The sequence below is a fragment of the Neolamprologus multifasciatus genome, chromosome 18 (genome assembly GCF_963576455.1).
Source record: "Neolamprologus multifasciatus chromosome 18, fNeoMul1.2, whole genome shotgun sequence".
NCBI classification, from domain to species: domain Eukaryota; kingdom Metazoa; phylum Chordata; class Actinopteri; order Cichliformes; family Cichlidae; genus Neolamprologus; species Neolamprologus multifasciatus.
Genome location: NC_140456.1, coordinates 22,872,477 through 22,896,164, shown reverse-complemented (window position 1 = coordinate 22,896,164; position 23,688 = coordinate 22,872,477). Strand labels below are relative to the sequence as shown.

Here is a 23,688-nt window from a genome sequence, read left to right as displayed (position 1 = left end):
GGACTGCTGGTCACATTTATCTCCACACGGGGCCTGTGTTGTGTGTGGCCTGTCGCTGTGCTGGTGTGTGTGTGTGTGCGTGCGTGGGTGTGTGAGAGAGAGAGACAGAGAAAAGGAGAACTGAACTCAGGGGTGAGACAACTCAATGATGACTGTTTGATTTCAGCTCAGATCATAGGTGGAGAACGTACGCGTGCGTCTGCGCATGTAAACGCAGCACTGGCAATAATCTGATCCTGAATGATGACTGAAAGAAGTGCTGACTCTTCATACTGTTTTGTTTACCTGCACGAGATGTGTTTGTTTCAGTTTTTTCGAATGCTTAACTGCACTTTGTGGACTCCATAAACGTGAATGCATGTATGTAATTCTGCGACAAGCATCTGTGCATATGGTATTCTACAAAGCAGACAGCCATGAAATGGAAAAGAGCTGTAAAAAACTAACCCTAAAAACCAATTATGTGTTTGAGTGTGTGTGTGTGTGTGTGTTACATGGGTGTCAGCAGCATGTATGTATGCTACAAGTGAAGACTGCCCTCAGGTTTGCAGTGTTGGAAGCGGTCAAGAGTGAAGCACAATGAAACACATTCATCCTTTTGTCTCTGCCTTGTGGGCCGTGTTAGCCTGGCATGTACTCACACACACACACACACACACACACACACACACACACACACACACACACACTGCTATCACTAGCCATCATCTGTACACCTGCCATACAGAATTACCCCTCCAACTCTAAAAGATAACAGAGGTTACCAATGCAACGGCCACACACACACACACACACACACACACTCATGTTATATATTAGCTCATTTTGTCTATTTTTTGTCAGGTGCTCATGCAAACACACATGTGCACACATACACACACTCAACGGTACAATGAATCCCTTTTACTTCTTGCAGCAACTTCATCACATGCCATTCACACTTCACTTCAGCTCGTCATGGAGCTCTCTCTGCCAAATCTTCGCAGGCGCTCCTCAATTTCCTCCTGAAAGCACATAATTAACTAATCACATTCATATTCATTTGAATTTATTGCCTTTCATTGGCTTCAGAAATAACACATCCGTTTGCAGAGCCGAAAGCGCCTCCCACTGTATGCACATACGTGTATGCGTATTTTAGTGCAGACTGCAGATTGAGTATTGATGTTTTGTGTGCTTTAGTGTGTTATGAAATGGATCAGAAAGGAGTTTGCTCTTATTTTACATCACTTTATTAAGTGAAAGAAGAAAGTGTTGTCTCTTCTCTCTCTGGGATAAAGGTGGGATCATTTAGGCGTTGCACGCATGTGTGTGTGTGCGTAGATGTGTGTGTTTGTGTGAATCTGTGAATTGCCGTGTATATATGAAAGTGATAGAGACAACATATATACACTCTATCTGGCAAATTACATTATGAGAGGCTGTTTCTGTGCGTGTTGGTGCGAGCGTAAACGAAAGTGATAGACTCTGTGTGTGCGCCAGTGGGCCGCATTACCGCATTATTGAATGAGGCGGCCCAAGGTACAAACGAGAAAATGAAATAACTGCTGTATTGATTAATGTTAAGGGTCTGAACTAAATTATACAATGCTTTTAACACAGGACAGATCTCTGTTCTGGGAAGAGCCACGCAAGGTTGTGGGGGAGCGGAGCAACAGAAAGACAGAAACTCAATAACCTTATCTCCTCTCTTCACCTCTCCTCCTCCCTCTTTGCTTTCTCATCTCCTCTCATTTCCTCACGTTTGTCTCCTCTCCATCTCTCCTCTCCTCTATCTGCTCCCTCCTTTCCTCAAATCTCTTTGCACATCTTCCCCCCATCACCCTCATTTATTCCCAAGCCCCATCCTCTTTCATTTCCTCCCTCTTGTATCCTCTCTCATCCATCCATGCCCCCTGCTTCCCTACATCCCGTTGTCACCTTTTCTCTTTGGTCCCCCTCCCGCTTCCCCGTGTCGTTGTCTGTGCAGTCCAATCTACAAAGCTACATGCATATTCAGAATACTTTCAAAGAGTCTGACAGGAAATATTGAAACACCTATTGTTCAGCGCACAAAGGTACACAGTTAAAACTAATCACTAGTTTCTTCAAACAGAAGACGAGAGGAAAATGTGGTTTTGCAGGGTTTAACAGCACCTTTGTAGAGCAGCCTTTTTAATGTTTGTGCATGTGCGTGCGTGTGTGTGTGTGTCAGATGAGAAGGACTTCGGTAATTGAGGGTTTTCCAAATGGGCCAATTGTTGCAGCGATTGTAAAACGCATAGAGGATGGATGGATAAAATGAGGGACGGTGGAGATAAAAAGGAGATAAGGAGATGGAGAGGGGCAGGGAGGAGGGGATGATGGGATGGGGGTATTGCTGCACTTTTCTGATGTGCAGTGAGACAGACAGAAAAAAAGAGCATTTTTTTCCCCTCCTTTTCTGCATGTGGCCCTCTAATTAGCATGACAATAGCAGCAATCAGGTGATAGACAGCAGAGCAGGTTATTAGTGTGGCACATAGGAGCGGATGAAGGCTTATGAGGTTTTAAGCAGTGAACACAGACACACATACACTCACACTAATAGACAGAATATTGTGCCAGAACTGTGCCAGATTTGTTACTACTACCACAACTTTGGTTGAATCAGCCACAATTTTACTAAAGATACTTATAGTACTTTTACTATTGGCACATCACAGTCATTTACATAATTAGTACAACAAAGGCTCCTTATTGTACTTCATGTAACAACAAGATCAAGAGCCCCAATGCGGCCAACAGTTAACATTACTCCTGTCTGCACTGTTGAAACAAGTAATCCATTATCCAATTAAAGATCAAAAGAAAATTATGCTGCAGTTATTAAGATAATTTACTGACTTCTCAAGAAAAATATTACATCATAGAAAACTAATAGTGTTTGAATTCTGGACTACCGGCAAGAAAAAAAAAAAAAAAAAAGATTTTAGCCTTGAAAATGGAAATACGTATTATCAGGAGTTCTGTTGCAGTACATTCTGTCATTTGTATAAGAAAGTATTGTGCAGTACAACACGACTCCCTTCAAGTTTACACCTACCTACCTACTCCTACTCAAATCAATACTCCACCTTCTCCAGTCTGCTACTGTTTACACCAACACCTGAGTCTAGATCAGCTGGAGTCAGCCTGTCTGATTAGACTGAGGGTGGTGTAAAAGGACCAGCTGGGGCTGCAGAAAAGGGCCTGAAGGAATTATTGACCCCTCTCAACTCTCACCCCCTCGCTCGCACATGCACACCCGGGGCTGTGACCTGTGAAATTACTGCTTTGCTCGTGAGATTTGTTTCTGAGGGGCTCTATCAGCTTCTCAATGTGCCGTGAAGACAGGTGAGAAGGCAGACACAAAGTAATGCGTGTAGAAGAAGTCGAGCGCTCATTAAATACACCTGCTAAAAGCGCATAAACGTATTTTTACATTCAAAGAACACTACGAAGTAATGAGTACTTGATTATGTTAAAGCAAATCACTTGTCAAGTCGCTGCTCAGCTCTTTAACCGTCTCCCGTGTCAACCCCGCTGATGTCCTCTGACCCAAAACGTCAAGGATTTGGCAGTAATTCTTCAATTAATTCTGTTTTTTTCAAACAGAATAGTGGCAGTTACTAGAAAAAAAGAGTGCTATAATTACACGTTTACATGTTACATGTCTCTCATGTCTGAAAGAGCAAGAGAGATAGACACAGACAGAGCGAGAGAGAGAGACAAAGAGAGTGACAGCACAAGAAGAAATTAATAAGAAATGCAGTGAAGTCTCATTTGTAATATGCATGCTGTTGAATATTCATGGGGCCAAAAACACATCCAATTAACTTTATGAATTATTAATAATTGCAATAAAAGGCCGTGTATATGCACTTGCTCTTTGTTGGCCTGAGTTGCACTGAACAGCTCGGTGTGATGGACTGAAAATCTTTGTTTGTGTCACTAAGCAGGAAGAGGAGGGAGTCCGATTAGGGCAAAAGCCAAGGCTTATTTTGGTGCCTGTATCTTTATAAATATGATGATTCTCTCTCTTATTTGCTTGTCTATAGACCACCCTCAAATATCTGCCAGATCAGAAGAAGCTTTCAGATTGAACCTATACTGTGCTGTAATGCAGGCGAGCTAATTGTTAGGGTTGACACATTTTCAGTATTTGTAACTGGGCATCTTAACCATTATAACGTGACTGTTATCCAGTGCTGCACAGCCAAGAGAAATATTTCTGTAATGACAACTCGTAATTTGTAAATTAACAGTTAATTAAATATGTAATAATCCATAATGTTAATTAAACATGAGTAATTCATGCTACTTCTTATGTAATTAAAAATCATTTATTTTAAAAACTTTATGTTGTACTATATGTTAAGTAGCAATCAAATTCTGATGACATCAGCACACACAAAAAATGATATACTTTAGTCATTATTATCGTTTTGTTGTAAAAAGTTAATGTGGACTTGTTTTATTCCCATGGGAGGGTCAATAGGCCACAAGCAAGCAGCATCCGAGAGAGATGGACAATGTGATGAGAATAGTGAGATGGGTGTCAGTCATCATTGATCTTCATTTATATAATGATGCTTGGGCTCTTAAAATCACATTTTAACACACTGGTAACCTAAGTGTCATTTCTCATCCCACAGGGTCATGTTTGTGAATGGGTCTATTTTGTAAGTGAAAGAAACAAGCAGGGAATAAGCTGTACAATTATTTTTAACTTTAGCTATCCAAATACTGTTTATAGATGCATTACACTGTATTTATTAACAATTTCCAAGGTGCTTTAAACATTAGTTGCAGTTTTACAATAATATCTGATTCATTACAGATGATTTACAAACTAATTATTAACTAATTTGATTACGATGAATAAGAATTAGTTCATTGTTTGTTAACATCCAGATATTAACTGAAGATGAATCAGCTATAAATGTGCAATTGTTGAGAAATGAAAAATCTTCTTAACTTTAATGCCTCCAGCCACTAACAAGTGTGTATGATACTTATTGTAAAATAGTTTTGCAGAAATCCAAAAGTTGAAATTATGATGGGACCACTACAAACAAAATATTGTAGATTACTCAGGCTACAGTCTCAAAGAGCTAGAGACAAGGAAAAATGTACATTTTCCAACTGTTTGGCAAGTAGTTTCTGGAAAATCGGTGGCTAAAGCCCAGTTACACAGGTCTAGAGATTGATCTGTCAGTCCAGTTAAGCTCCATATACCAACCAGTGCAACCAGTTACCCACAGTGACTGCCAGCAACCTACTGTAACCACTTCCAACAGTTAGAGAATATGTATTTTTCCCTAGCAACCTGTGGTTGCCAGGGGGTCGCTGATTGATCGCAATGCAAACCATAGTACAAAAAACAGAAAAGATCCTTTTTTTTTTCTAAAATTAAAAATTGTGACATATAATCAATAAAATTTATAATCATCTGTTGGCTGTCTGCTCATAGTCACATGTATATTTGACATTTTCCTTTATGGATTTTGGTTGTGAACCTGTCATAAGGGCAGATATATCCAGACATAGCAAGAATCAGGATTTCCTTCGAATTGCTTTGATGAATCCTTGCACTTCTTTCAATCTTTGGGCTCAAAGGCATTACGTTGATAGAGATAGTCAGCTGGAGGTGTCCGTGTAGTATTTTCACATTTATCTGGGTAAACGTAGCATTTACGTTGTCAGACATGGAGTGAGAATGACAAAGAGAGTGAGAGAAAGAGAGTGCTAGAGGGTGAGGAGATGAGACTGGGATTAAGTGAATGAGACAGACAGCGAGAATGGAATAGAGCGAACCAGGGGAGCCACTGAAAGAGAGGGATGGACACTGACTGAGAGAGAAAGCGGCAGCACGAGATAGGGGTCTGAGACAAGAGCCGAATAGATTTCGAGAACGATGGAGTGAATGATCGAGAGAGCGTGGCTCAGCGATAACCAATCAACTATCTCGTTGTACCAGCGCTGCCTTATCTAACACGAACACACGCACTCATTCTAATTGTGTGAAGTAAACAAATGGTCATTTAAGAGGAGGATAGTTACATCACATGCACACTGCCATGCGTCACCGCTGTGTTACCATGGTAATGGAGCTTTTATCTGATCCAGGGTCAGCTTCGATTTACATCACTGACAGCTCTGCTAAGTCTCAAACAGGTGTGCGACACACAAAGATCGACACAAGAGAAGGGAGAGGGGAGTGAAGGACTCCTTAAAAACATCGTCGAACCAGCCACGAACAGAATAGCGTAAAGGCTTCGTCACGCTGTTGCCTTCACTTACATCTCGTGACGACGCCCTCCAGCCTGATGATGTTCGCGTGGTCAAACTGTCCCATAATGGAGGCCTCAGACAGGAAGTCCCGCCTCTGTTTGTCAGAGTATCCTGCTTTCAAACTCTTGATGGCAACGTAGATCTCTCTTTTCCCCTGCATACGCAGCCGGCCACTGCACACCTCGCCAAACTCTCCTACACGTGTGCACAGACACAAACATTGAGTTTAACATGGTCTTTTATTGACTCCTTTTAATCCTTAAAATTAAGAAATCATTTAATCCCTTTTTCCTTTATTAAAGTAGTCTACTGCTGGGTTTTTTTTTATGACAACTCACCAGCTCCGATGACTCTCTCTATGCGAATATTGGAAGCATCTATCTCTTTGGCAAAGTCTCTGACAGCCTGGTTGGGGTCTTCGTAGGTGTGAGGATGGATGTAAGTCCTGCTGCCTGGAAGCTTGACTGCACAAGTGGAAAAGTGAGGAAATGGGCACAAAATTTAATTTGCTTACAGCTTAAAAACATGCACTGTAAGAAAATCAGGCCATGTTGGAGATATGGTATGGAATATTAGGAAAGTTCATGGAATTTTTATGGTAGTTTGGAAACACTTTCCTCAACACTGACTCAGTGTCTAAGCAAATATTTGTACGGCGTAAATTCGTGTTGAGACGGGAGCTTGAGCGCTTTGTCTGAGTGACATTACAAATGATTACATAATAATAAACACATATCTACTTTGTTAGCAGTGGTGTGAAAATGACTCAGAATTTTAACAGGGACCCATAAGGCGCTTCGCTCTGCCAGCAAACATTTATGCAAGAAACTGTGAAACAATGTGGTTTATTCGGTTAGGATGTGAAAAAATTACAGATTTATGTTCTGGCTCCAACTGTTAAAGTTCTTATTGTACATTTCATTTGCAAACAAAGCCCGACTGCATTACATGCATGTGAAAAAATAAGGGGTTAATTCTGAGGACGTTGTCACATTAGTGCTTGCCTTTGTTCATTTACTGAAAAATATTCCACCATCTGTTTGTTGTTTACAGCCATAAATACACGCAGTGATATGATTCATAACATGTGGGTGGGAAGTCTGGTTTTAAGACAAATGACATGCAGATAATATTTATCTAATATAATATTATCTGGATCTGCACATGCTTGTGTCTTTACCTCGCCCATGTTGGAACTGCATCTTTTCTTCATCGGGGTCTTGCTTGGCTTTGATATATCCACAGTGCCTGAAAAAGAGATCATTTGTGTTCTAATGCTGTACAATAAACAACTCTAAGCTCACAATAGTGACTATTCTTCCACCACAGCAACGCCACCATCTTCTACACCAACGAAGGACATGCACACTCACTGGCCACTTTGTTAGGTACACCTGTTCAGCTTCTTGTTAATGCAAATATGCAATAAGATAATCACATGGCAGCAACTCAGTGCATCTTTGGAACATCATGATGACCTGGGGTACTTTAAATGTAGCGTCAAAACAGGGAAGAAAGGTAACTATGAACTGAGCAGGAATGGACTGACTACTCATGGTGAAAATGTCTTCATAATGCCACTGGTTAGAGGAGAATGGTCTGCTTTGAGTTAACTGGAAAGCAACAGTAACTCAAATATTCAATCACTACAACCAAGCCATGCAGAAGAGCATCTCTGAATGCACAACACGTGGGAAAAATATGTGGAGGTGCCACAGATGTCAGAGCCCACCTAGTTTTTCAGGCCGTTTTGAAGGAAAAAGCGGGTCCAATCCAGTACTAGTAAGGTGTACCTACTAAAGTGGACTGTGGAGTATGTATGTAATTTGCACATATCCGTTTGCTATTTTAAATCAACGTTATTTTCAGGGAAATCTCAAACTGTGCATCTTTGACAGTTTTCCTTTTGTCTCCACACACCTCTTTCCTCTGAATAAAAGAAGGCTGGAGAAAAAAATAAAAACAACCCTTTTTATATTTCTCTGCTTCCAGCGTTCATTGCAGTCCTCTCTGAGCTCTTATGCCCGAGGTTAGAGAATTAATGTGTTTGTATATGTATAAGGCAGAGATCAATGCACTAATGCACTCCTCTGTACCTTCCCTTGGACCCTTCTGGCCATCAAGCACCGCTTTTAACTGTGGCCACACACACACCCACATTTATGCCCTTTCCCCAGCCCCCTCTGGGCACATTGCAGCAAGGGTCAGCCCAATGATCAAGACAAAATATCGACAAATTGATCAGCTCAATCTTGCACTGCAGCTGTGTGGAAGTGTTAACTTTTTCTGTCTTACAGACCTCGCGGGGGAGGATTTGTGTTTCTGTGTGTGTTTGTGTGTTCCTGACAGAACGGTATTTTCTCTCCACTTTGTTGGTCGTTTGCCTCAAACAGTGTTTAAGAGCTATAATCAACCATAACACTGTCTCTGAGATTTACCGCACCTTTAAATTTAGATCAAAACTTCAGGACAAAAACATAAAATGTAAAAGCAGTATCATATAATGGTTCACTAACCACAACATAAATACCACATGGTTTCTATTTTTCTCTCCTCTTTCATTTCAAGGTAATTTACAATAAGTGAATTTGTGGATGTTTATTTATTTGTTTTTTCTTTGCTTTGTATTCTTTAGTTTATTACTATAATCTAAGAGGACTGCTAAAGGTCATAGGTCTCCCCTCCTTTCCTCCCTTTTATCACATTCTCCTTGAGTCTTGTACAGGTAAAGGAGGACTTAGCCAGTATGTCTGTCCATCATGAAGACAAATTGATTTGGGCTCAGGGCCAGGAGTAAGAAATCTGAAGCATAGACAGCGCGCGATTTAAGAAAGCGGTGGAGAGGAGGACGAAAGAGAAACGGAGACCGAAAGAAACAGCGAGCCAAGATTTGATAAAGCAAAGGAAAGGAGAAATGAGATAAAGACAAAAATAATAAAAGAGGACTACTGAGGGAAGAAGAAATATGATGTGCTCTGACTAAGAATGAAGCACACGGCAACAGAAATGCAGAAAGGTGGGGTTCCACTAGGCTCAGAAAATCTCAGTCATTTGGTGTTTAATCCTTGTGTTGATTTTACACAGCTGAATGCATGGCATAACCCAGACATCAATAGGCTGTCTTGGGAATACACACAGACACATACACACTTAACGGCAGAGACTGGTTACTGGTATTTGAGGATAAAGAGGAGGGGAGCATAATGTTCTTATGAAATGGGAGGTGGGGCCCACCTGGTTATCAGCTGAGCTCAAGCTAGCTGAGCACCAAGGGACTGTCATTACCCCCTTGACTCACACTCCCACACACAAAGAGCTTTGGGGCATGCGTTTAAAACATATGGGGAATGGGTACATGGGTCACACCTCGACTCTAACTGTGATAATCTCGTGGGGATGCGCAAACAGACACACAAACACATACGTGTGTATATGATCAGCAAAACACCAAAACCAACGGTTGAAACACCTCCAGATCACTCTTTTAGTTTGTAACCATGGGTGCATGCTGCTTATCTGTGAGTGTGTGTGTGTCTGATGGGAAATGAACACATTTCCATAGTAATTACAGAGCAACTCATTTCTCCTCTCCAGTTAGAAGTGTCATGAATCATTAGCGCTGCAGTTTTAAACACGGTGCAAAACCTGACATGGCTGTGGCTTTTGTTTTCCCCTGACAGCTGTATCTATGTGTGTGTGTCTAAAACAGATATTTAATATCTTCAATTAAATGCAGCTGACCTGTGATTGCTCGACTAAAGACGCTGCAATAAGACCTTTCCATTTTTTTTACTTGCTAATTTTAGTGATTTTTCACGTTTGACTTTTAAACGACAATTTAAGAACAGTAGTAGAAAAATTGCACAGCTGAAAACAAGCATTGCACTGTCGATACTTTGCCATGTTTAAACAGTTTAAACAGTTCATCTGCTCCTCCAGTTGAAGGCCATTTCCCCCCCCCATACAGTCTAATCTGTTCCATCCACTGATCACAGCTAGTATTCATCCTAGCATCTGATGTGGTTTGGTTAAAGTCGAGAAGATTTACAAAAATCTTAACCAAACAGTATCTGTTTTAACAGAGTGACAACCTCCCCCCGTCTGTTTGCTCTCAGCGTGTTGGGTTCGACGTCCCAGTTCAGGAGCTAATAAGCAGAGCAGTGAACGACATCACAGAATAGCACAGCTTGGGGTGCTTTAGTGGCTTCACAACTTAAGTTAATTTTGTTTCCCCTTCCAGGCATCAACACAGTGGTACACAGTTTCAATGATTTATCCACACACTGCATCCACCCACCTTTCTGGCTTTAATTTTTTCATATCCCTTTTGGAATCCATCTTCTTTTCTTGTCATTCACTCGGGATTAATTAACCAAATCTTAGAATATCAGTCTCAGATACTGTGTGCTGTAGGTTAAGATACCCTTCTTTCTCTTTACAAGTGACACAGGAGTCAAGGAGTTGTGTTATGTTTTATAATTATATATACACTGACCAAAAACCGACTAAGTGCAACTGCTTAAAACACTGTGTTGCCCGTGACGTACCCTTGTTCAATTACTAGTTTCTTGCCGCATGGATTTACCATACGTTATGAACACTCATAGAGTCTGGTGCAGGAACAGACTTTATAATGAGGAAGTCCTCCTGGATTTCCACTAGCAGATCCTCGATCATGCTGTACTGCACTGTGACGTGAACGCTCCTGGGCTATACTTTGCTGCGTCTGATTTAAAGTACACCCACCAATCACGCAAAAACACACATTAATGGACTTCTGTATCAGTATCAAAGCCGGGCTCTCACCTTTCTCTCTGCCTCACTGTTCCACTTCAGTAAGGACAACAGGCTATCCCTGTCCTCCAAAGCCACACACTCCACATTTGCATATCAATTTGCTTTTTAATATAATACTCTGTCACTCGAGACCCATTTGTCATTCGGCGAGCAAGCTTCTACCCTCACAGAACTCCATCCATATATTATTTTCGTCGTGGCCCCTCCCCGTTTTCTTCCCTCTTCCTTTCCCCCGCTGCACTTTATCTCTCTGAGGTGTTAAATTCTTCCCTAATTCTGCCTTTAAGTGTCAGATTGCCAACATGTCCTCTCTTTCTTCTTTTTGTTGCAATCCATTCATCCTCTCTGAACAGGCCCTGACTTGTGCTCTTTATGTAGTTGTGCTGCTTTCTTTGTCAGAGAGCAAGATTCCCCACTATGAGCTGGAAGGGGGGATAAAGAAAGATATAGGGAGAAGGAAAGGGAGATTGAGAACGAGAGTGCTGACAGGCAAGAATGCACAATAGGGGTCCAAGCCTGCATACCAACTAACAAGCAATCAGATGGAGGGGAAGAGTAAGGCGAGACAGGAAGGCAGCCGTAGGAATAGAAACTCCAAGGTTAACATAAGTGATGTGGACAGAGAGCGGGAGAGCAGGGGCAGCGTTTGTGCTGCAGCAATCTGAGCTGAAGGTAAAGCAGAAGAGAAAGAAGAGATGCAAACGAAAGGGGGAAAAGTTAAACAGATAAAGCAGCAAGGAGAAGTAAAATCTTTATGAGCAAAACAATGAAGAATGGAAACAGTGTAGGCTGTATGAACCGGGGATACAAGGAGACAAGAAGAACGGGATCAGCAAACTGCTGTTCACCCCTTAAGGAAAGAGAAGAAAGAGAGAAAGAATAAAAGACTTGATAGACAGATTGAGAGCAGATGACAAAAAGAAGAGTGTCAGGCACCAGTTTGGCTGCAGGACATGTCCTGAGAAAGAAAGAACAGCATCTATGCGTCTTGGCTAAACCACAAGGTAATAGGAAAAAAGAAGATGAGAAGAACTGGAGAAATTAAGGAGTCGATTGGACAAATAACAGCTGTGTTTACTTCATCTTATAAAATACATCATATTCACTCAGTTTTTATTCATCCACGCATTCATGCTCTAAATGAAAGAAAGCCAGATCATTTCATATTGTTATCATTGCAGATTACTGCAGTGTATGATGGCAAGAACACACCAAAAAACCTGGCCAGGTTTTCAGTTCATTACAAGACAAGCAGAAGATATATCCACACTGAAATGTACTCAAACAGACACTTTGGGGTAGTCAGCCCACTTGACTCTGGGAAGGTAACAGAGCACACAGAGGTTAACTCACATGGACACGAGGTGAATGCTCGATATCAGACTGTGCTGTTGACACTAATGTGGGCTAAAATATCAGACCTTCCGATGCATGTATCCGTCTTTACTATTAAAGTTTAGGTGATACGTCTCTCCTCAGGAGGTCAGGATTGTAAAACCTGTAAAATCATCTGGCCTCCTACATGGATTTTGCTTTGCATGTGGGACATAATTTATAATTTATACTTTAACCAATTAAATTTTTGTATACAATTAGCTATTTAATTACAATAAAATAAAAACGAATCTCAGCATTTATTTTGTTTTAGCCGTCACTTGATCACTGAGAAAATATGGTTAAAAGTTATTACACAGAGGTTTCTAACACATTAGACACACTACACTAACCCCTGCAGCGCCCTGTTCCAATGATTGTTTTCCTGTGTGTTTGTAAGTCATTTTGTCCTCGTCCTGGATATGTCTTTTTTCAGTTGTTGTCCTGTTTTGTTCATAAATAAAGTAAATTAAAAACTATTTTTAATCTTCATCAGTATTTCACAGTAGCCCAAATATAGATGCCACATGTGTATGAGTGCAGGAAGTGTGAAAAAGCAAGCCCCCGTCTTTCTCTGATATTGTCAGTGTTATGCCAAGTCTTCATTTTTTGGTCTATTAGCCTCGGGTTCCATTGCTGCTTCCCATTTTCCCCTCAGTCTGACGCCAAACTATTGAGAGAAAGCGAGAGGGAGACAACACCATCGACAGCAAAGAGCTGTGCTGATTTGTGCTTCCTCTGATAATTGAATTAAGTAGTCAGTGATTCTGCTGTCATTTTATTAGACCGGGGCTGGACTGGGCTGCTAAACCTCATCAGTGCAGTGTGGAATTAGGACAATGACCACTGTCAGATATTGATTGTGTCCTCTGTTCTGTAATATGTTGTTTCAGAGGATACAATAGCCTGCAGCTCGTAAAAAGCTATTTTGTCAAAGAGACATTAACATCTCTCTATGCTAAACACTGAGTGTAGCATAGAGAGAAGAAAAAGAAAGCTTGGAGGTGGAAGCGTATGGAGCAGCAGAAATATGAGAGAGACGAGTTATAGCGAAAGAGTGAGAATGCAGGCAGGGTGGAGTGGGTGGAGATGAGTGTCAGGGGTGATTTGTGACAGAATAGCGGGAAGAGTGAAAGGGAAGGTTTACAAGCTGGTAGTGAGCTATGATGTATGGTTTGGAAACGGTGGCACTAACAAAAAGCCCGGAGGCGGAGTTGGAGGTGGCAGAGCCGATGATGCTAAGATTTTCATCTGAAGTGACCAGGAGGGACAGGATTAGAAAGGAGTACATCATAGGCACAGTTCAGGTTGAGCAGTTTGGAGACAAAGTTAAAGATTCACGGCTGAGATGGTTGAAAGAAAAAGTGGAGAACAGTGCCACTTGAGAAAGAACCAGACAGGGACGCGAACAGGCTGATCAAACGAAAGGAAACTTTGGCCGGACAGTATGAGGTCATCGATTTTTCACAAAAGGCAGAGAAAGTTCGAAGGGATGAGAGCGATGCAAATACAGATGGTGGAATAACCTTGAAACTGAGCAGGACAGAGGCCACTCTTTGAAAAAGTATAAAGAGAAGGTCCAAAGACATAAACAAAGCAGCAATGTGAGGCAAAGAGAAGAAGCCAAAGCTGTAACCTTGGACTAGTTTTAGCTTGAACTTGAATGTTCGGGAGGGTAATGACCAGCCATCTTTTATAAGAAGTTAGAAGTTGGCTGTTGACTAAAAAATGGATACACTCGAAGGTACGGAAGAGTCCAAAGAGGATCATTCATGTAAAAACTGCATTCATTTCCTTTCCTCTCTTCTCCTCCTCATCTCCTCGCCTGTCACCTCCTCTCTTCCCTCTCGTCACCTCTCATCTCCTCTCCTCTCCTCTTTCATTTCCTGTCTCTCCACATTATTTTCCCACCGCTAATCAGAATGACTAGAAAAATGAAATCAGTAAATCATTAGTCACCCCTCCAGCGTGACACAATGAAATGACACATCTATCCACACACATAAATAAAAAACACCCTGCTGTGGGCATCTGCTCTCGTCATTACTCGTGATAATGGTGATTCCATTTAATATCAAGCTATTAAATAAAAAATAATTACTGGGAATGAAATCAATGGATTAAATTCACTCTCATTATTTTCGCAGCAAAACCGAAAACCTGAAAGCTTGAGCGCCGACAAACACTGAGGTGATTGTGGATAATTAATTGAGTCAAAGCAGCATGGAATAAAAAACAAACAAACAAAGACAGACTGATTTTTAAAAGTTACTGAGCGTCGATGAACAGAACGAGCGAGTAAGATTTCTTCTTCTGGCTCTTTTCACTCTCCATCTTGGCTGCGTCTGGCACCAGCTCAGCACTCTCTGACCACAGTGTAAAAAGATTTACTCAGCTCGGCCTAATTATTAGGAAGGGGAAATGATTAGCTGAAGAGTTATGACTAATAAATCTGTCTATGTTTCATTAACACCCTGTTTGGAAACATTTCATTCCGGTGTCTCTCATTAAAGAGAGTGGAGTTGAAGAAGGAAAGGAAAAAGAAGGTAGGGGAAAGAAAAGGTAGGACGTGAGGGAATCCTAGCAGTGAGGTCTGTAGCCGCGCTTTGGTAATGGGTGTAATGTAGCAGAATCTTTAACAGCACGGTGAAAGGTCAAATTGTACAGGATGCAAAAAGAGAGGGAGAAGCATGTCATCTGTATCATTAAGTGAAGTGCATTTTGTATTTGCAGCGAGATCCGTGTGAAACTAATTTCCCTAATGATGTTACTACACCGACGCAACTTGATTAGGTCATGTTCGTAATATGTGCGCTTATATAAGTGTGTGTGTAGGGGATAAAAGCTTTTAAATGCACCATAAAACCCTGGATGAAAACAGTTTTTGAGGTTTTTCAGATGTTTATAGGGCATTTGATCTGTCCCACTGCAACATCTGCTCATTTGCATAGATCCTGCCTGATACATTCTTGCACCTGCGGCAACTAGCTGCTGTTATTGCACTGTTTGCACGCTACTTTCTAGGCATTCTGCAGACAAAGCTGTATTTGGCTACACCCTACAGCTTAGCTGCATTCGCTGAAAGCTCCGCCATCCAAGCAATACGTACAAATGACACCCTTGCATATGTCTACACGCGTGTCGCCAAACCTGGCCTGTTTTAGATTTTTACACAGAACCTTCTGGCTAACAAACCGTTATTAATGTTATTATTGAGCAAACAGACCAACAGCACCCACAGGGGAAGCTGCATTGGCTGATTTTAACCTCACCGTTTGGAAATAGCAGGTGTGTTGCTTATACCTTTATTTTTTTTCTATTTCCTGGGGTGGGGGGTTCTAATTCTTTTCATTTTTTTGAAATACAAACTGAATATCTTTTTCTCACGGCATCCTTGAAATACAAAAACAGCCCTCACCCCCAGCACGCTTATACATTTTCGAGCTGTTTTACACTCAGTTAGCGTTGTAGATCTTCAGCCTCCTTCTCTCAATGAGTCTTCGCTCTGCTCTCTCCTCTCTCAGCAGCGTGTTTTCATTAGCACATGCCTCACGTTTTTTTTCCATCCTTCCTCTCCTCTTTTGTGTCATTAAGTTTTTAAGAATAACCCTGGGCTCCACAACAGATGCTGTGGTGGTAAAAGAGCTTACACGCACAGACACGATTGCACATCAACAGGATATGCTATTGTGTTTGCGAGGTAGAGCTGTTACCGCTCTCTATTAGTGAGACTGAAAAGTCTTTCTCCTACTATGACAGCTTACTTTCCTTTGTGTTTCTTTCTCGCTGCCTTTCACCTTTTGTTATTCCGTACTCCGCTTTAAAAACAAAGTTTCCTTTCTCAGAAATAAGAATAGTATATAACAATGAAGATGATAAGATTTGAAACACTGCAAGATGGCGATCAACAGATTTCTGTTAGATCCCAATTCAATGGAAAAATAACAAAAAAACACAGCTTTGGTAAATAATAGTACGTCTTATTTTGAAGTAAGATTTGAGTTGGTTTCTTTTTTTCATATTTCTTTTGACGTTTTCTTTAACAGATTGCAACCCTTGACTCCCTGCCGGATATCTACAGCTCTGACAACAGATGTGCTCCACGCAGGGACAGACTACAGACGAACCAACTTAAAAACACAGGCATGACATAGATGGAACAACTTCACGCAAACTTCTCGCCAAAACTCCTAAAAAACTTTAAAAACATGAAAACAGAAATAAAGAGAAAAAAAAAGGCACGCAGGAACCTGGCATATAACCAAAATCTACGGCTGTTCGGAAAAGGAGACGGTTGTGAGGCCGAAGGATCATTAGACTGCAAACAAAGCAGAAGCACAAACACACACACGCATGCACACTGATGCTGAGAGGCAGAAGCTGCAACATGTTTAACAAGAAGAACGAGAGAAAGTGAGGAACAGCGGAGAGAGCGTTTTCTGAGTGAAAGGCCATCTGCTGAATCCACGGCTATGCCAGTCGCTTTCTAGCTCCCCATCGTTCGCACCTGCCAGCACGCCAAAGCACCCTCAGGAGGACAAAAGCACCTTCGCATTTTGCACACTTTCGCACACAAACACACACTGTAACGCGTGTACTCGCCTCGCAATAATGGCACGCACACAGCAATAACGGGTGTGATTTGTCAGCGCAGCGCTGTGTCTGAGGAGCTTTCGATGTTTTTCCATGTTTTCCCTCCTGCGGTAACAATAACATAACCGCACTTTAATAAACGAGAGCAGGACAGAATAGAATAGCCGCAAATCAAACCGTTTATGAGGCTGAGCTGTTTAGCGCGCAGCCAGGAAAGGCTACAGGAAGCCTGTATGTGCTTCTGTGGCTGTGAAAGTTATATTATAGTTGAGCGATAGGAAGCGCTGATCACATGGTTCAAAATGTTGTCAGCATTCTGGGTTTAGTAAGGCCCTTTTTACACATGGTTTTAAAATGTATTGCTAGCAATAAGTTTAGAAGTGGACAGTTAGGAAATAGTGCCGTTTGCACCTGTGTCATCATGATCCTCCAAGGACTTCCTTACTGTATATGTCAAAGAGCCCCTGTGCATCCCTTCATTTGCTGTCTATTGCCAGCCAAGTTAAGGGGCTTGTTTAGCACGAGCTATAAAAGACAACACAATGTTTTGAGAAGGTGTGATTTATTTCAGCATCTGAGACTGCCATTTGTCAGGGTGCAGGATAAGATGAAAAACAGCCACCACATATGGACACATTAGCATTCATACCATGTTAAGAAGTTGGTTCAAAATGCATTTCTGAAGTTGCTTACATTTGTTCTTAGCGCCGCCCACTTGCGATCTGACTGCACTTCCATTCAATTTAGTGATTACTGGGGGAAATTATTTACACAGCGAGTAAAGGTTGGGGAGCTATGGAGAAAAACGCACCACACACGTCTCGTGGAAAATCAATCAAGAACAGAACAGGAAATGAAAACTGAGGAGCCAAAAGACGTTCGAAATAATGAGAAAAGCAGAAGCAGAGAGAGTGAAATTAGAGAAGGGAGAATCTGACTGATTGACAGATACGATGGAACGGGTGAAAAGAGAGAAGAATGGACAACACGAGGAGACATTTGAAAAAATAAAAATGTTCTCCCAATTCCTCAGAAACCTCAAGGACGACACTCTTATTGCACACAGAAGTGCAATCGCCCACCCATCAGCTCTCCTAGTCTTACTCCACGTCTCTCTACTCTTTCAAACTCGCTTGTAATCTGCCTTTTCATCTTTTACCCCTTGCACCTCTGCCTTCTTCCCCTGGCTCTCCTTCTCCTTCCATCTACTTTTCTCTCCTCCTCTTTAAAGCCCACCTCCTCTTTTCTCTCTATCTCTCACACGATCTGAAAATGTAGCTCTCTTGTGGCTCAAACACACTTCAAATGTACTTCTCCCCCCCTTTGCTGCAGCCTGTCATTCTCGCTGCCTATCTAATATGTTTATTCTCCACTTGTGTCTCTCCTTTACCTCGCTTCTGTCCATCTCTCTCCCCCCTGAGCTCTCTCTCTCCCGCTCTTGTCTCTCTAGTGATGCAGCTTTGATCCTCGCTTCCTTCCCCAGTTACAAATGCACTCCACCTATGCACGCATGCACACAAATACACACACGCACACACACTCTTGACAGGTGTACAGATGTTGTTTAATAGAAAGTAGTAATCAACACTGCCTTCTCCCCGGCATCCATACCTCTGTGAGTAAATGAAAGAAAGACAGATACAGAGAGAGAGAATAACAGAGGAAGAAAGGGAGACCTTAAATTGATGGCAGTGCATCGACCCCTCTGTAAAACCTAGTTAACACCTCGCCAGCCTGTGAAACCCGATTAGACAAGCGGTAGTGTGTGTTTGTGTCATCGCGTCGCGTTCAAAGCACAAAATGTTGCACAGGTTGTTTTTCTTTGCAGACGGACAATCCCATTACAGGCTCTTGATTAAAAAAATGTTGATGCGATCCCGTTCACGTGCCTTGAGTGCAGTGTGCATCTGTGTTTCTTTGCTGATTACCTTCCTCTTACTCAATAGTGAATAGAGCACTCAGCTTGATAAGCAATCACCTGAATCAATACTAATCTTTTTAGCGAGAGCATGTGCATGTTTGCATGGATGCATAGTAGCAGAGTTCTTAAAATGTGGCTAGTCTCCTGTAATTTGAACTCATACAGGATAAACATTTAATTACAGGTACATTGAGTCACGAATGCCTGTCATCCCTACTTTTCTCCCCTCATCCATTTCGTCCTCTCTAAAGAGCCTTCTTTTAACTTACATCCTTTCATCTTCTAGCCTCTCAACCAATCTGCATTCTTTTATTTTCCTTTCTTCTTCTTCTCTCATGTCCTTCTCTTCTATGGCCTTCTGTGAGCCAGAGCATTACCAGCAGTCTAACCTTCAAAGAGAGTGATCATTGAAAGTCCATGCTCTTCATATACAGAATAACACGGCCTTTAGTTGGACTTTGGCGCCTGTGTAAATGTCAAAGTTGGAGGGCCTGCTTTGGCACACCCGTGCGTAATCCCTCAGAGACAGACAGAGAGATATGAAGAGCGCTTAGCTTGTGTGTGCATGAATGCACATGTTCATAGGGCTCACTGAATTTAAGTTCAGTCAATTTCAGCCTAAATCTTTTTTGTTGGTGACCCAATAAAGTAGAACTACTGAGAATATAGCTGTCTGGAGTTTAGCTCATTCGCTGTGTTAGAGTGGCCAAAAACCAGTATCCCATCAATTTAAAGGGTAAAATTTCTGATATTTTATGTTCTTTTTATATCTTTCCTCAGGCAAGCCCACTGGTTCATACTGAACAGGGGAACTGTTTAATCAGAAATATTATATAATTGTATTTAAAAAAAAAAAAAAAAAAACAGTTCATTTTAACAATTGTTACTCCAAAGAAGTAAATATTGTGAAAAGAACTTGAAATTGTGGCCCATTTTCAGCTGCGTTTAAGTGTGCCTTTGAGCGGCACTGTGTGAAACTGACTCCAAATAAAGTCGCCACATTCAGTGCATCAAAAGAACGTGTCACCCACAGCAACAGTGTAGCTCATAACTGTGCTTTTTAATAGTTTTTGGACAACAATAAAGGTCTGTGGCCCAGCGAGACAGTAAGATGTACCAGGCTTTGGCTACAGGGATTATTTCCATTTAAGAATGGTGACAAAATGACATAATATTAACAGGGAGGTAATTGCCAACCCCTTTTTACTGCTGGCCCTACCTTCCGCTGACAACGAAGCAAGTCACCAGGAAGATGAGGAGAACAATTCCCCCTGCGATCGACACAGCCAGAATGGTAGACTGATTAGGGTCCCCTATGGCCAAAACATCTACAAAAGAGAAAAAGACTGTTATTTAAGCAAGCATAAATGAGAATGGGAAAAAAAAGTCAGCAATGTTTTCTACAGGGGAAAATTGACAGAAGAAAATACTAAAGAAGGCTGGGAGTTAAAAAGATAACAAGTGAGAGTGAGAAAGTGGCGGAGGAGGATAGAGATAGAATGAAATATGATAGCAATAGAAAAAGAGGTAAAAGACAGAGGCTGAGGGAGACTGAAAAAAGAGAGGGCCGCAAACGAGTAAAGGAGAGAAAGGGAGGTGGATGGAATAGTAAGTAAGGTCCTTGATGAAAAGCGCTCTCCCTCTCTACATTCCCTGCGAGGGTATGAGAGTAGACATGAAAGCTATTCCCATTCTTCTGTGCTGTCCAAATGGATATGTTAACATTGCACATAACAAGGCTACCACCGAGAACTTTCTGCAAAGATGCATCGATTTTTACGCCACACCAATCGAGCCATTACTCAAAACAAATACCTCATTTATCTGGTTTAGCTAAGCATGGGCAGACATGTGCGACTGAGTGTGTATGCACTGTATATATGTGTGTGCTTGTGCCTGTGTTGAAGAGGCAAATTAAAGCTCCAAGGTAAGTACAGATAAGCATTGATCTCCTGTTATATTTTGTGGTGCACACGTACTCACCCCTTCTTTAACAATCAATAGAATCGATCTAATTAGATTACTGAGATATTGGATCAGCTGCATAAGGCAGATCCTGTATTTTAGAACACTGAACTTGACTGTGAACCTTTATTTGAAGGCACAGCAACAGCTCTATATACTTTTGAGAATAGAAGAAGTGGGATCAGAATTCTCAGCGGATTCATCAGCTGACATTCTATAAAGTACTGAGTATTTTGGTGACAGCCAAGAAAAGATCATTTACACCTTGTTGTATAAATTAAAATTTGATACTAGGAATTGAAACCATAAACTCAATAGCACACAAATTTAAAGAGGTTACAAATGAATTTAACTGTAGGTACATTTTCCCGTATACTTGTATAAACTCTAATTTCTTTTTGCCCTCTACTGTCACCCTTAAAGAATGCATAATTTGCACAACTTGCGTAATTGTTCTCATTTTTCATGTTTTATGTAAATGCTCTAAATATTGAGATGTATATGTTGCATTAGTAGGAGCAATTTAAAGGACAGAAATCATCTTTCACATCAATAGGCATTTGTTGCAGGACCAAGTTTATAATTACTTTAATTGATTACTGAATTACTTGAACTGTCATCCGTATGTATGCTATTCGTACGCCTTCCAGACTTCCAGACAGCGTATAGTGCAGTTCCAACCATTTACACGTGTATCCCCCTCTACTTTCCTCCACTTTGTCTTGGAATCATTGATCACGTTGAAGAACACATTACGCAACCTCTAAAGTAGAAAATCCTAGCACGCACAATAAGGTGATAATGAAAATGAATGACCCCTAACCTTAACATCAACAACAACAATAAAAAGAATGGATGAACACGGGGAATTTGAAAACAACATGACAGAGAAGCAACACAAAGCTGTTTATGAGGCCTGAACAACCCCGCTGAACTTAACCAGGCATGGATTTGCCTTTGGTATAAATTCCTAGTCTATTAAAATCTAAGTATAAGACAACATTTTACTTGGAATAATCCATGTATTTAGCTGTCAAATCAAGTTTTCATCTGCTACAATATATATATATATATATATATATATATATGGTGGTCTGGCCCACAGGTAGGATGTTAGCGGTTTATTTTTGAATATCAATGGTTATTTGTAGAAAATGTAATTTAATGTATAGGTGGTTACTTGGTGGATATATATATATATATATATATATATATATATATATATATATATATATATATATCACTGGATATTGTTGAATCAAAATTTTCAATCCAACGGCACATCCTTCCTTGTGAAACTGGCTTGTCTCCCTTTCACCTGATAAGTATTCCACAAAACTTTCGAGCCACTGGTTCAGATACATAGATGACAACCTATGAGACTGCCAAGGTGTCGCTGTCTGACAGCAGAACTGAAGAAGCTGTTTGGATGAAAGTAAGATATTCCATAACCATACAGTCGATTGATTTAAACAGCAGGGATGACTTCAAATCTTAGTACACTTGATATAATATGGATGTACATTTTGATCTAGAGGTAAGCTTTGTCCCGTTTTTTTTTTTTTTTACCAGCACTTTTAGATTTATAATATTGAGAATGCGCACTGCATTTGAAGAACAGGCGTGTATTAAACATGGACTGGCTGCTATTCCAATTTTCAGCTGACCACATGGAAATTTAGTAGGAGGAAAAGAGATGAAAAAGAAACAAATCAACTGGACAAAGTGGGACAAAACAGCTGGGGGGGGAAACTGAAATATCCGATTCCCTATAAGTAAACATAAAATCTATTATTCCGTGTTTTACTGTACCTTCGTGACTTGTTTCCAGCTCAATCTCTCCACCGTAGCTCCCATACCCCCCATCAGTCCGAGCCCGGACCCTGAACACATAAGTGGTCCCAGGTTTGAGCCCTTCCACTGTCATCATGTTGGAGCGAGTCTTCAGAACTGTATAGTTCTGTTCTCGTTGGTTCTGGAGCAGACAAAAAGAGTGAAACAGTGAGTGAAAAAGGAGAGAAACTTAAAATAGATGATATTAAATGCCCAAGAAATTAAATGAGTCTGGATTATGCAGGTTTATACAGAGCAATATACTAATAATATATAATATAATAAACAAAAATAGTCTGAAAATAATAAAAACCTCAAATTGTTGAATTTAAATGTCTCCAGGGTCCAAATACACCTCACTAAGTTTTCATTTGTTCATCGCTGGACCATGTGGTGGCATTTATACATGAGCATCTGTCAACTCTCAAATCTTTTCCTCTCCACACTCCAAAGCATTATGCGGTTACTAGTCCCGCTTCACTTCCTTCCTCAACTACCTTGTGAGTGTGCGTGCACTTATATACATGTGTGCAGGAGGATGAATAAAGAATAAGTGTGTCTGTCAGTAAGCTGATTCCCTGCAGAGAGGCTGATACTCTACCTAATGGAAGACACTTTACAACACGGATTAACACTGTTTTACTGGTAATGCCTGCCAGCCCACACGCACACATGATCAGATAGCGTGCACGCACACAGACACACAATCTTGTTCCATCGTCCACACGAGGACACTCATTAATCTAATGCAATCCCAAGCCACTTACCCTGACTTAGAACATCAAATTTCAATGCTTTGTCCTAATCCCAATCTATTTCTCAACCTTTTTTCTAAAATAAAGTTTTAACCCTAAAAAAAACACCTATAGGGACTTGTTTGAATGCTTGTCCTTACTGTGACACAAGTCCCC

The 23,688-nt window shown here is 41.0% G+C and overlaps 1 protein-coding gene across 3 annotated transcripts in view; it reads right to left on the bottom strand.

Moving 5' to 3' along the window:
* LOC146497926 (ephrin type-A receptor 3-like) overlaps positions 1-23,688 on the bottom strand; it is a 78,403-nt gene that overhangs the window by 11,541 nt on the left and 43,174 nt on the right. For all 3 annotated transcript variants that reach the window (XM_085139428.1, XM_085139426.1, XM_085139427.1), the window contains 5 exons: positions 22,757-22,919; positions 20,199-20,307; positions 7,475-7,542; positions 6,633-6,758; positions 6,304-6,489 (listed from right to left, as the gene is read on the bottom strand). In XM_085139428.1, coding sequence (XP_084995554.1) covers positions 6,304-6,489; positions 6,633-6,758; positions 7,475-7,542; positions 20,199-20,307; positions 22,757-22,919 — 652 coding nt within the window. The remainder of the gene's footprint in view (positions 1-6,303; positions 6,490-6,632; positions 6,759-7,474; positions 7,543-20,198; positions 20,308-22,756; positions 22,920-23,688) is intronic.